Below are 14,582 nucleotides of genomic sequence, written 5' to 3'. Positions count from 1 at the left end.
ATTTTGACTTGTGTAAAATGCTACACAGTCCCAGATTAAATAGTATTACCTACCTAGTGGGTGACTTACTTATTCTATGGATTAGACATTCATTGCTTTTGATATACACAGTTATCATTATGCTTTTGACATAGATTCTTCTTGCATTCAGACCATATTATCATTCCAATTTTAATACTGTTATCTTTTCTGAGAACAGTTGCACATTTAACAAATCTACCAAATATTCAGAATATATGCAGAGATTAATTTTTTAAAGTGCTTTGATTTCAACATGCTCACTGTCTACTGGGAGAGACGAATGTACATATATAACCATTAATGTAGAAGAAATGAGAATTAATCTCCTAAAAGATACAAACACAGTTCTGGCAGTTGAGAGAAATGTACAAGATGTAAAAACAAGAATTACGGTTATACTTCATTATAACTCTACAGAACTAAAAATATACTATTCTTCCTCAACTTCCAGCATCCACGGGAAGAATAGCCAAGTGACAACAGTACAGCAGTATCCTAAAGAATTAGAAAATAAAACTCGCCTGATAACCACTTCATTTGTGTTGCTCAGTTCAACCACCAATACAGATGGGGATGCCTCAGTCGGAATGATTAACGGAGGAACTGTTGTATTCTCCACAAAGGTATCAGCACTTTTGGCAATGTTTTCTTCTATCTGCAAATATTCTTGTTCGACCATAGACTTGATATCATAATCGCCATGTGATTGCCCTGCATCCTTTGGGATTTTGTCAGTGGGCAATGGAAGTTTAGCATAGAGAATGGCCTTCTGGGGATTTCCAGAAATGTAGTCTATGGTGCATACATCAGAAAGCAAGGCAAGATTTTTTAAGGCATCCTCAGGGAATTTCATTTTGTACATGTCCTCAAATGCTTTGGGGAGTGCGCTGGCCCAAAGACCACTTGAATATTTCACCAGAAGCTCCGCGACTTTCTCTTTAAAGTCTCCTGGCATAACTGCTGGACACCCTTTTAATGGTGGTATTTGTTTTGGAGCAGGTAGTGGGGATGGAGGCACTTTTTCACCATCCAGTTCACTTCTCAAAAGCTGCTTTCTCTTAGCTGGATAAAGAAGTAAATCTTGACCACCACTGCAAGGTTTTTCCACCTGAAATTTTTAAATAAAGCAAATGACAGATATTTCAATGGCTGTAAACAACCTGAAAACACATCAATGCATTTTAAATGAGAATGACACTGTTTTCAAGTTAATCGAGAGAAACAAAAGTGTACATTTTACTCTCCTCAACCACTAAGACTTAATCCCTTGCCTTCATCCACAAATGACATCATGAGCCACGTTTTAGAAATAAACAGGGAAATAAAATAGCACGAATTTCCCTTATGAGGCATCTGGCCTCCAACAACCCTATGAAATCATGAGAGTTTCTGCCCCATAAGCCAGGTATCTCATTTAGTTCTGTCAAATCCAAAGCAACAGCTTACAAACTGACTAAATACAAGGTGGGATGAAGCCATGAAAAGGTATCAGAACTGTCAGGAATAAACCACTGGGAAGAAAGTTAGGACATCTTTAGACAAACCTAAAGAGCTAGCTTTTTTCTTCTTCTTGTAGTATCCTGAGAAAACCCTTAGCTTTACGTTATTTAGAAAAAGACTCTCCAGAGACAAGGTACAGTTTTTACAACCACTAAAGTAGAAAGTTAGCTAAAAGTTGCCCCTCCAAAGAACAAGAGATAAAAATGCCTGGCATTTGTACATCATCCAATCTCTAATTTTATCTGTGTAACATTTCTGAGAGTTATGGCTCGATGGCATCTCTTTGTATAAGAGAAGAAAGAGAAGAGAAACTGATGCATGGTGCCACTTTGTCCAAGTTGTAAGCCTTTCTATTACTAGACCAGGGTACAAGCTGATCTTACCACCTGTTTTTGCCTTGCCTATGAGCTAATATGATTTGTGTATTTTTAAATGGTTGAAAAAAATCAAAAGAATTATTTTGTGATGTGAAAATTAGATGAAATTCAGTGTACATAAGGTTTTATTGGAACACAGCCATGCCCATTTGCTTATGCATCGTGGAGGCCTGCTTCTGCAGTTCAGTAGCAGAGTTGAGTGGTTGTGCCAGACTATGGGTAACAATGACACAGCTGTTGGCCCACAAAACCTAAAATATTTACTACCTCGCCCTTTATAAAAAAAGGTTTCTCAACCTTTGATTAGACTGAAGTTAGCATTGACAGCCCTCTAAGATGTTCCTATTTTGTCAGATCCTATTCAGTTATTCCTTAGCTGCAATTTGAGTCCTTGGAAAAACATTCCAGACCACTAAGGTAACAATACAAGCTTATAAGAAGTCCTCCCTCTCCCAAGAAGAATAGAATATTAAAGTACACTGAGTAGCTTGTTAGTAAAGAACATTGACCTCTCTAACTCATTTTCTACATAATGCTTAGGAAGAACATAAATATGTACACACAAAGAAGGTATTGTGTTGTTACCCAAGAAGAGCATTAAAAAGTCGAGAGGTGTAGTCAATTGAATATTAAGATAGATACCTTTTAGTCCTGACTATATATTCTAGGTGATACATGAGAAGGATGAATATTAGCACAAGTATAAAACATTAGGTTTTCCTCCTCACATTCTTCTGCCAATGTGTGTTGAAGTTTTGAGGACTGGGGGGGAAAGTCCATGCCCAAAACCCCAAGCATCAATAAAAGCAGAGGCAACTTAGTCTGCATTTAGCACCTGCTGGCATTCCCTATCATCGTTGGTGGACTCCTGCTGCTGACACCTTTTGACACTCTGGTTGGTGCATTATAGGACAGTTACAATTTATGTCCCTAATTTTAAGACTTAGGGATATAAATATTTGGACCATTTCTCATTTTGCTCTCAATGGTCTTGAGATTCATGTTTTTATTTTTTTAATTTTTTTATTCAGTTAAAAAAAATTTTTGGTAACGTTTATTTATTTTTGAGAGACAGAGAGAAACAGCATGAGCGGGGGAGGGTCAGAGAGAGAAGGAGACACAGAATCCAAAGCAGGCTCCAGGCTCTGAGTTGTCAACACAGAGCCCAATGTGGGGCTCGAACCCATGAACTGTGAGATCATGACCTGAGCTAAAGTCAGCACTCAACGGGGTGCCTGGGTGGCTCGGTTGGTTAAGCGTCCAACTTCGGCTCAGGTCATGATCTCACGGTCCGTGAGTTCGAGCCCCGCGTCGGGCTCTGGGCTGACCGCTCAGAGCCTGGAGTCTGTTTCGGATTCTGTCTCCTTCTCTCTCTGACCCTCCCCCGCTCATGCTCTGTCTCCCTCTGTCTCAAAAATAAATAAATGTTAAAAAAAAAAATTTAAAGTCAGCACTCAACCAACTGAGCCACCCAGGTGCCCTGAGATTCATGTTTGTAAATCTGAAATCTTAAAATGGCAATCCTCACCGTGCTTTAAGACACTTAATAAGATACAAGAATACAGTATCCAGAGAAGGGTTTGAGAAACATACTTTTGGAGCAAATGGAGATATAAAATAGAGTTCTATGTGAATTATCCACTTGTCATATAGAATCCCAATTAATGTAATCTTAGATTTAGACATGACAGTCCTCCATATCGAAAGCCAGCTGAGGCTTCGGGGCCCATCTTCGTTCTTTGCCTACAGACCTCTTTTCAACTTTTTGCAATACCTTCTCCAAGGTGGATGGTAGAAACTAATTTCAGTGGAATATCTTATTTATCTATAATAACTCTCACAAGTCCCATGCCCCAACTGTCCACATGGCTTCTTCTAACTCAAGAGAGGATAGGAAGGGTTCTTCAGCTTTATGACCCTTTTCTTTCCAGTGAGTGAACTGGAACATGAGATACTTCAGTGTTTGTTCAACAGTCCCCTAGGGGTGTCAGGGTGGCTCAGTTGGTTGAGCATCCGATTTTGACTCAGGTCATGATCTCACGGTTCCTGAGCTCGAATCCATAATCAGCCTCCATGCTGACAGTGCAGAGCCTGCTTGGGATTCTCTCTCTCTCTCCCTCTCTTTCTGCCCCTCTCCCTCTGTCTCTCAAAATAAATAAATAAACCTTAAACAAAACAAAACAAAACAGCCTCCTCCACTTCCAGTCCCGAAGCTTCCATTCCCACCTGTGCTTTAGATGTGATCAGGACCAATTACCTAACAATGCCCTTTATCAAATCTCTAGACATGATCTCTGAACATGGCCAGCACACTGAGTTCTTCTCACCAGGAATTACTACCTTAACAGAAGTTTATGAACATTACAGCCACTTAAGGGGCACAAAATTCCCTTTCTTTTCTGACCTTTGTATCATAATAATGCTAAAAGATCATCTGGAATTAGTAAGCTTCCAGGGCTGTGTCTACAACATTTAAGTCAAGCTTCTCCAGTCAGCCTATAAAGTAGATTTTTAACCAACAAGCCTAAGTTTATCCAAATTTCTAACAGCCAAATAACTACCTGAACTAGAAGACAGATTTCTTTCCTAAGCAGTTTCATCTTACTGTTATTGTTTAAAGAAGATAACCACCCCCTATCTCCAAATGACTAGTTCCTTGAATTGTAGGCATTTTCCAATGTGCTTCTTCCTCAATCTCAAGAGGATTGGTTATGAGCCTAAACTCTACTTTGTTCTCCAGTAATTTGGCCTCTTTAAATTCAATTCAGCCTTTACTAAGATTAAACATAGGCCTGATTTCCGGAACTGAACCTGACACTAACCAACGCTGAATGAGATGCCCTTCAATACATTAGGCAAATATTCATGGATAAGCTTGGTGATATGGATAATATGTCTGGTCCACATGCTTTCCAAGCAATCTTTGGAGACTGGCTAAAGGGTTACTGAATTCAAAGGGAAAAATCATGAAATTCGTGTCATTTCAAGTTAAAAAACCTAACTCTCACAGATGTAATTTTTGAACTTATATGTAATTTTTTTCAACTTCAACTTTGTTTTAAAATTTTCATATGAATGAAAATTTGCTTTTCCCAGGCATTCTACAGTGATTGCTACCTATCCTCCACAAAACGTGTCTTTGTCTCTCTTTAATTTTCTGGTAACTAGGCTTAGGAAAGATACCTACTACTGTATCCCAAACTTATGGCAATCTCCCCAAAGACAAGGAATTGCTATAACGTGGGTTACAGTGTGGTGTCCATTATTCACTGTGCTCTGGTGCATCTGACCAGACTGACATGTGATCTCCTGTCACAGCCCCCAAGTAGAAAGCTTTCTTTAGCCTTCACAAATGACCAAGGTAAGTCAACAGCTACTTGAAATATGGCTTTTATTATATTCTTAGTTTGATATATCAGCAGCTCATCATTTCAGTTATCTCTTACAAGGGTGCTCTACACCTTTAGTTTACCTGATCCAGATACGCATCTGAGGAGGGAGTCATAAGCCTTCTGTAGAAGAAGATTCAAGATCATAATCCTACTCTTTTCCTCCATGTTTTGTTTTGTGGCTCTACATTTTTTGGTGGGGGGGAGGGGACTTTGGATATCCACTTAAAAAGCTACCATTTCAATGACTGGGAGGTGGCATGACCTAGAACTTCATATCTTTACTCACCCCCACTGCACCTCCAGACCCCACAGGAAAGACAGGTAGGTAACACAAAAGATTAACTCCCTACACCACAGAGTTCAAGCCATCTCCTTTGGTACTCATCAGAAGATTCTGGTACCTGATATGCCTTAGACTTTATCCCCACAAGTTCATTATATTTAGTTTGATTTCTGCCTCATTTGGAATTGCAGTGAGATACTTCTCTCACACACCTCTGGGATTTTGTAAATTGAGGACAGACATAGTAGGTTTGGTATAGGTAAGGCCCAAGACTTTCAAACATCAATCTCTTCAGGAGCCCCATTTGTTCACACACATAAAAGTCTTTACCCTATGAGTCTAGAAACTTTCTTCTTCTTAATTCTAAGAGGTCTTTACTTCTTCCTATCTGATTTTACCTGTGCTGTAAACTTAAATTCCTGAAGCCAAAATCCTTCGAGTCTATGGAAGTCTCATCTGCTAACTAAACAGCATAAGCTGCTGAGGTAACCTTACTGTGTTTCATAGAATTAGAATTTTCTTTATGATTCTATGACAGAATTGGTATTGTCCAATTAAATAAAAGTTTTCCAAAACAGTTGTATAGGCCTTATCCAGCCACAGTTGTATTTCCACCAGTACAATAAAATCATATTTACCTGGAGATCTGATTCCCAGTTCTCCAAGCATTGGCAAGGTTTTGAACTTCAAAAAGAAACCAGTTTAAAAACTCAACTTCAGCAGTGAATAAAGACCCCTGAGTACCTTGCAACAGTGAAAACATTGAAGAGTTACTGACCAAGAAGCTAGTGCCCTATGAATAGCCAGTTCACAGAAAGAAAGATTGAGTGGTTAATGACCTCCATAAGAGCTCAGTCTTTTTTTGCTAAAGCTGAGAAGTACTGGAAAAGTCAGACAACAAGAAAGAGATGAGAAAATGGTCCCCAATGGCATCATTGGGCCACAATGAAGACAACCTAGGTTGGGAGGTGAAGCCTGTAAGGGCAGTGGGTGGGGCATAAATTACACACAGAGAAGTCCAGAGATGAGCTAACCCCCACATCTCAAGGTTCCACACCACCAACATCTGCCACCCTCTCTGTAGTGCTTTACCGATGCTAGTGATGCCAAACCCGAGATATTCAGAAACAGTTACAAGTTTTTAGTTGCTTCTGTTCAAGAAAGTACAAGTGTTTGTAGAATATTCCACAGATATTTAATCAAAGGTAAAAGTAAAAAGTTTCTTGTAGAGGGTAACCCCTGACTGTTTCCAAACCATCTTCTCAGAGAAACTAAACTCTTTCCACCACCTTGGATGAGTAGTTTTACAGACTGTATACATTTCAAGGCTCATACTCTCTCTCACCTCTCACTCCTTTTCCTACTACGGACTTCTAACTGATGCTGACTGCAACTATATTAGAATAGACTTCAAGTCTTTTTCATTCAGCATGGCTCAAGGTCAGGCTCTTGCTCAGTTTCTCTCAGGAAGACAAGGGCATCTTCTCCTGGCTAAATGTGTGCACAGCTTTTTGGGATGATCTTGGCCGGCAGTGGCGGCTTTCACTGTGCCTTCTAGGCTAAGTAGGTATTCTAGGTATGTTCTCATTACCTTTGGGGGTGGAGGTTGTGCCCCCAAGATAACAGAAACTCACCTCATCTCGGAGTTTCGATCCCTTTCACTTCAGTCATCTATTGCTCTTTATCTTCTCTCAATTTAAACTTTTGTTCTTCCTTCTTTAATTTTTCCTCTATCTTCACTGAGATAAGTTCCTTTGTAGAGCTTGCTGGGCATGTCTCTGGTTTACCAGTGGGTTATATATAACCTGCTTTAGTTTAAGCTGGGCTGCCCCTCAAAAAATAATAGCCTTGAATCCCCTGGGTGGCTCAGTTGTTTGAGCATCTGACTCTTGATTTTAGCTTAGGTCATGATCCCAGGGTAGTGGGATGGAGTCCCGCATTAGACTCCGTGCTGAGCACGGAGCCTGCTTAAGATTCTCTCTCTCCCTCTTTCCCTGCCGGTCTTCCTTCTCTCTCTCTCTCTCTCTCTCTAAAACAAAACAAAACAAAAACAGCCTTTTCCTAAATACCTGCTATGTGTCTGATATCATAGTGGCAGCTGCTTTTTATAGTTTCTCTCACTTTACTCCAACAACCCTATGCGATGGGTACAAATAGTCACACTTTATTTTTTTAAAAATTTTTTTAAGGTTTATTCATTTTTCAGAAACAGGGCGTGAGTGGGGGAGGGGCAGAGAGAGAGGGAGACACAGAATCCAAAGCAGGCTCTGGGCTCTGAGCTGTCAACACAGAGCAGACGTGGGGCTTAAACCCATGAACCATGAAGTCATGACCTGAGCCAAAGTCAGACATCCAACTGAGCCACACAGGTGCTATGAAACAGTCACATTTTAGAGAAGAGTCGGGACCTGAGAGGATGATTTGTGTGCTGAAAGTAATGCAGCCAAGAAATGGCAAGGCAAACATGGAATTCCAAAGCCCAAACTCTTTTTTTTTTAATGTTTATTTATTTTGAGAGAGAGAGAGAGTGATGAAGGGGGAGAGAGAGGGAGAGAGAGAGAGATTCCCACGCAGGCTCTATGCTGTCAGTGCAGAGCCCAACGTGGGGCTTGATCTCACAAACTCTGAGATCGTGACCCAAGCCAAAACCAAGTGTCAGATGCTTAATGGAATGAGCCACCCAGGTGCCCCAGCCCACACTCCTTCTATCATACTCTAGGGTCCGATGGGCAGTTGCTCTATTCAAGTCCAGCACAGCAACATCATACACACCAATGTCTCTGTTCTGATTTTGCCACAGAGCTATTCTTTCTCCTATTCAGATGCTCACTGAAATTAAATTTAAAAACTGTTCCAGTGTGTTCACTACATATTTTTTTACTGGTGAAAAGTGAGAAAAGAAATTGGATTCCAATGAGATATTATGGCTATACTTTCAAGGCCTCAGTTTACCTTCTCACTGTGGCTTTTGCTGGCATTGCTATATAGATTGTATCGATACCATTAAGTCTGAGCATGCATCACTGCTGTTCGATTTACACGCACTTCCTTAGAAATGCAAGTTGTTCATTCTTAGCCCAGAAATATCCAGGCTTTAAAAAAAGGGCAGTTCACTTTGCATGGGCTGACAGGTGCTTTACTATCTTATGTAATTAATTACCACAGAAACATTCCTGAACATCCAAAACTATAAAAACGTATCTTTGTAAGTGGAGAGACAGCCGTCACCACCGTGACGCATTTTTTAAAGTCTGAGGTATTACAGTACTAAACAACTTGAAGTGTAGTGCTTTCCAGTGGGTATGAAGATGACATTTAACAAAAATGCAGATTAACAGTAAAAACTTTTTATCAAAGCATGAATAATTAGTACAATTGGGCATTTTTTTTAATCACTCACATTTCATGTTCTAGGATGTCATGCTCTCATTCACGAAATGCCACATTTGTAACGAAGCCCGCTGTGCCTCCAGGACAACTCAGAGTGTTGCCCAATGCTCATCCTCTAGGTCACTGAGGCGGGGTACAAATTCTCAGCTGAGTGCCTGTGGTCCTGTCTGGCTCAAAGAATGAGCCCCCCAGCTCTCTCTGCAGCTTTAGGTAAGACATTAAATACAGACAGATGTTCTGGCTCATGTGGGAATGGAGAGGTTTCTCTCTCTACCCATACTGCAGAAAGTAGAGAATGTTGACAAAATCTCTGAGGCTCAACAGTCATTGTTATAAGATCTGGAATTTTACCAGAAATCCAAGTCTGCTGAGGCTCTGGATCCTGGGTGACCTCATGGTGGGGGGAATCCGCTAAGTTCCCACCAAATGATGACTCTTTCACAAGGTGACCTAGCCTCTGCTTGCCTCTTGAGTTTCTTCTTGAGCCACTCTCTCCTTACTTTCTTTCAGTTGAAAAAGCCCTGTTTTTCTTTCCATCTCAGGGCTTCGGTATGAGCTGCTTCCTTTGCCTAACTTACTTCAGTTCACCTGTTAGGTTTTAGTGTAGCAGCCACCTCCTCTGGGAAGTTCTTAACTCATCATGCTAAGTTGGGCCCTCCTGTTTACACATTTCCTCAGCACCCTGCCCTTCTCCTTCAATACAATCACAGGTTTATCATTATTTGTTCCATGTTTATTTTCTCTGTTAGACAGGAAGTTCCATAAGGGCAAGGATCATGTTTGTCTTGTTTACTATTATTCCAACACCCAGGTCAGTGTCTGGTTCACAGCAGCATTTCATAAATACTAGCCAAACACAGCAGTTAAGAAGAACATTATTAATAAGACCAACAACACCCAAGAGGTGTTGTCCTCCTCCAAGGACTGAATGGAAATGCTTGGACTCCAGTACCCTTGGTCTAAGGCCTGCCATCTTGGGCTCTTTGCCTTTCCAGGACAGCTCCTGCAGTTTCCATTTCCCTCACAAGTTGCCTAGAACACTATGCAACTGGTTCATCATGGTGAGTATGACTTTATATTCTCTTTAGCTTTCAAAACTCAATCCACACTTTGTTGTTGGAATGATTCCCAAGATGAAGCACAAAAGAGTCAAAGCATCCTTCTGCCTGCATCAAAATGTAATCCAACATCCCTGCGAAATGGAATACTGCATACAGCTGATCAAAACCTCCATGAAAGTAAAATTTCAGAGCTGCTATTTGGCCCCAGAAGCTCATGTTGCCCATTCTGATATTCAAATGGAAATACCTGCAAGTGGTTACCTCTGAGTCTTGCAAGTATATATGGTATCCACTGTACATATGTATAAATGGGTGATTTTACTTTCATAGTTTTACTTTTTGTATAAATGTTTATTTATGAGAGAGAGCATATGCGTGCAACTGAGGGAGGGACAGAGAGAGAAGGAGACAGATGATCTGAAGCAGGCTCTGTGCTGAGAGGGCTTGAACCCATGAACCATGAGATCATGACCTGAGTCGAAGTCAGATGCTTAACCGACTGAGCCACCCAAGTGCCCCTCATAGCTTTATTTTTAATTTTTTATATAGAATGTTTTATATGATCGGGGGAGAAAGTCCTTTTTATAAAGCTTTTTTAATGTTTATTTTTGAGAGATGGAGAGAGACAGAGCATGAGTGGGGGGAGGGGCAGAGAGAGAGGGAGACACAGAATCTGAAGCAGAATCCAGGCTTTGAACTGTCAGCACAGAGCCTGAAGTGGGGCTCGAACTTACAAACTGCAAGATCATGACCTGAGCCGAAGTCAGACACTTAACCGACTGAGCCACCCAGGTGCCCTGAGAAAGTCCTTTAAAAAACAATATGGAAATACACTGCACTTGGGTTTCTTCTTCGGTTACATGATAAGCCATATAGAGAGATACATACCGAATACAAGACCGAATCTTCCTTACCCTAACTTTTCTGTGCTGCATTTGAGGATGTCTGTCCTTGCCTGTAATAGTATCAGCTCTGGTCATGCTCTCAGTGTTTCTGCTTTTCACCAAAGTGGAAAGCAAGAAGTCAGAAGAAAAGAAAAACAAGCATGGTAGTATAACTATTTAAAACGGTCTATAAATAACCATGGTGTAACTGTTTAAAACTGTTTACCAGTAGGCTATTAAAGAATATTTAGATGTTATAAAAAGAGTTTTGAAAAATATTAATAGACATCAATAAGACTGGCAGTTTTTGGTATCTTAGATGTAATGCTTTTACACTAAGCAATTTTCATCCCTAATAATTTATAGTGATTGCACCTAAGAAGTCCTACTCAAAGTTGAGAGACACAGCATATAGATAAGGAAGGTATATCATATTTCTGCTTCGGGTTCTACCCTTACCTCCTGAACAGAAAATAATCACGCAAGAAAGATAAATTTGAGCAACGAAAAAATAAAAAAGTCAGTTGTTTCAGCTCCTGAAATTTAGTAGGAAACCCTTCATTTTAAGTAAGGTTTTAACATCAAAGAGATACTCTCTCACCTATAATCCTAGCAAGAGAGATTTTGGGGCTTTGCAGACACGTAGATAACACAGATGAAGATTTCCCCCAAAAGCTATAAATTAAGCTACACAAACAAAAGTAATTATCATGGAGTATAAAATAAAGTAACCAGAAACAACAATACATTAAGAAGATTCTGTGGAGTTAATTTTTAAAACTTTACTCCAAAGACAACTTTTTTTTTTTTAAATCAAAGCTTTATAGTGAGTTATAGGTGTATCCTGACAAAAAAAAGGCTCTAAGTTCACTGAGATGTGCTATAAGTTCATGCCTGTCTATGGATTTAAGAAATAAAAGAACCCTATCCACCCCTGAGAAGGGTCTCCATGCCCTGAACCTCTAAACTGAGTAGCGCGGTGAAATATCAAAAATGCCCTCAAGATGAGGGAAATCTGAGTGGGCACATCAATGCTGCTGAACCTGCAACCAGTGAGAAAACTCTCCTTAGAAAGGAGTAAAAATGGAATGAACTGAACAGCAACTAATAGGAATTCCCATTATAAGGATAAACCCTACATTCCACATAAACCAGGGTAACATTCTTACAGTCTGTAAACATTCTTGACTTCGTAAGGAAGAAAACAGCCTATTGCCAGAGTTTGCTATTTCTTCTTGTTTTCCCACTTCCTACTGAATATTCTGACACGTGACACGCCTCTAAGGTGTTCTTAGCATCTAAGTCAGTGACTGGTACCAGCAGGTGCACAGTAAATCGTGTATGAATAAATAGGTTGGATGCATGAAAGAATGACTTTTGCCTGGAAAGTTACTGGAACTCGAATGCATGTCAGTGACCTGGAGGAAAAAGTGGTTACAAAAATACATGTCTTCAGGCCAGGGGCTTAGAACAACAGAGTGGCCTGTGCATTACCCAACAAGGTCAGGGGCCAAAATACATATTCAATTAAATAAATGAAAGCCTTCTATAAAACAAAATTGTATGTATATTTAATTCCAGAAGCACCAAGTAGCGGCTAATGCTACCATTTAGAATAGTTACGATTGAATACATTCTATGTAAATGAAAACATTAAGAAACCTGAAAGTTAGTTACTTTGGTTTAGGAATTTAGTTGTCTCTATCGCTGGCTGAACTAAGATTTCTAATAAACTATTCTGATCCATCATTGTATTATAACAGATACTCAAGTAGAAACAGGTATAGAAATTGATGTCAGTTAACTTGTCAATTTTTTCCTCCAAAGAATTTTGCAAAAATTTTAAATCATAACCCTACGTTCATTTTTAAATTAAAATAAGATACTGTATAAATAAGTAGTCAAAATAACTAAAATCAGTTCAGCTGAATGTCTCTAAAAAATGCTCAGGAACCAGCATGTAAAATTTTGAAGCAAATGCAGTTTTATTACCAGTAAGTTCAAGTTATTAAAATGGCAAAGTTATCAGTATCCATTGGTAACAGTTTGATACAAAATGGTATACATATTACCACATATAAAATGCACTTAAAAATAATTTAAAACAAAATATGTAAAAACAGCAATCACAACACACACAGTCCTCGACCTTGACCTATCTCCGTAAGTAAGAACCAATATATATTAATCTTAGAGATAAATATTAATGAAGCAATATTATGTCAAGTGCGTCATGCTCCCTGTATAAAAGGTGATGTGATTAATAACTCAAAATCTGAAAGAAGGGCAGGGAGCAGGCATCAGAAGGGAGGAGTAAGGAGAAACGTACCGTGCAAATATGAGGCCAGTGTTCAAATTGTTGTAAAATTCCTTGATTAAGTTCTTCTTTATATAACTCTTTGTAAAAATGTGGAAGCTTAGATATCCAAATGCCATTGTTATGCTTGTTTAGTATTTCCTTTATGCGGTTTTGAACCTCATCCATTTTATAAGTGTAAGAGGCAGGAGGCGTGACATTTGGTTTTTCAACAGTCTGATTTAAATTATCTTTAAATTAAAAAAATGATAGAATTAACCAAAAGGCTTAACATTTTAGATTATCCCCATTACCTAGTATCTGTGTTATTAGGCTTTGTTACACTTCAGGCTTATGGGGGTCAAGGGACTTAGAAGTGGACAGGATAAGGCCAAGAAGGACACTGACAAGGGTGCTTCCTAATTTAAACATCAGGATGATCTTGTTTCATAGAGAATAATAAAATTTAGTATTTAACCAATCATTCTCTAACTGCAACTAAGAAAGGTTAAACTTTAGACAATACTGGTTTATATGCAATGCTTTATTTAAACCTGTATTCCACAAAGCATTAGGATAGTGCTTTAATAGTAAGATCAAAGAACATTTTATAGAAAATTTTGAAAATGTGTTTTGAAAATTTTTAAAATATGTTTTTCTGCTTTATTAATGAGAAAAACAATTTAGCAATACACAGAAGTTCTATTTTAAACTGGCAGGTAGAGAGATACACAGACTGGTCTGGGGCCTCTAGCGTCTGAGGATGCCAGGAAGCCAAAGGGTGAGCAGCTCCTTGAGGAGGGCTGGATGCTAACTCTGCTCTCACCCAGCACAGGGCACTAGACTGAGTTTGGCTCGGCAAACAAAAGGGCACACAATGTCCATATAAGGACATCACTAATTTATTTAGGTTCTTCCCAAATAACGATATAAAAGGATCAGGAATAAGGAAAAGATGAGCTTCTGAGAACTGGTCAGACCCCCTTAAAGAGACAGTGTCAGTAACTAATGCACAGTTGGAGTCTGCAAATGCATCTGTTTTGTGGGGTCACTGGGAGTCCCCTAAGCTTGTGTGGTTTCTGTTAAATCAACGAAGGAGTCTGTTTTATAACAGGTAGGAGAGGCTGTGTGTAAGCATGTACATATCAGCTGTCCCGTGAACTGCAATCCTCCTGAAACAAGTCCTCAGCGTTCTGCAGAAAAAAAGCTTACTCTAATTTAAAAGGATTTACAACCTCTAAGGGAGTAGCCATGTTTCAGAAAATACATGTGTAGGGGCACCTGGGTGGCTCAGGTTAAGCGGCCGACTTCGGCTCAGGTCATGATCTCTCAGTCTGTGAGTTCGAGCCCTGCGTCGGGCTCTGTGCTGACAGCTCAG

The 14,582-nt window shown here is 39.6% G+C and overlaps 1 protein-coding gene across 5 annotated transcripts in view; it reads right to left on the bottom strand.

The window, feature by feature from the left end:
- TDRD7 (tudor domain containing 7) overlaps window positions 1-14,582 on the bottom strand; it is a 77,285-nt gene that overhangs the window by 30,549 nt on the left and 32,154 nt on the right. For all 5 annotated transcript variants that reach the window (XM_019454418.2, XM_019454417.2, XM_019454419.2 and 2 more), the window contains 2 exons: window positions 13,238-13,455; window positions 543-1,129 (listed from right to left, as the gene is read on the bottom strand). In XM_019454418.2, the coding sequence (XP_019309963.2) occupies window positions 543-1,129; window positions 13,238-13,455 (805 nt within the window). The remainder of the gene's footprint in view (window positions 1-542; window positions 1,130-13,237; window positions 13,456-14,582) is intronic.

The sequence above is a fragment of the Panthera pardus genome, unplaced genomic scaffold (genome assembly GCF_024362965.1).
Source record: "Panthera pardus isolate Hobbes unplaced genomic scaffold, ASM2436296v1 HiC_scaffold_20, whole genome shotgun sequence".
Lineage (NCBI taxonomy): Eukaryota > Metazoa > Chordata > Mammalia > Carnivora > Felidae > Panthera > Panthera pardus.
Note: the sequence above shows the minus strand (reverse complement) of the source record. Positions and strands in the feature narration are given on the sequence as shown.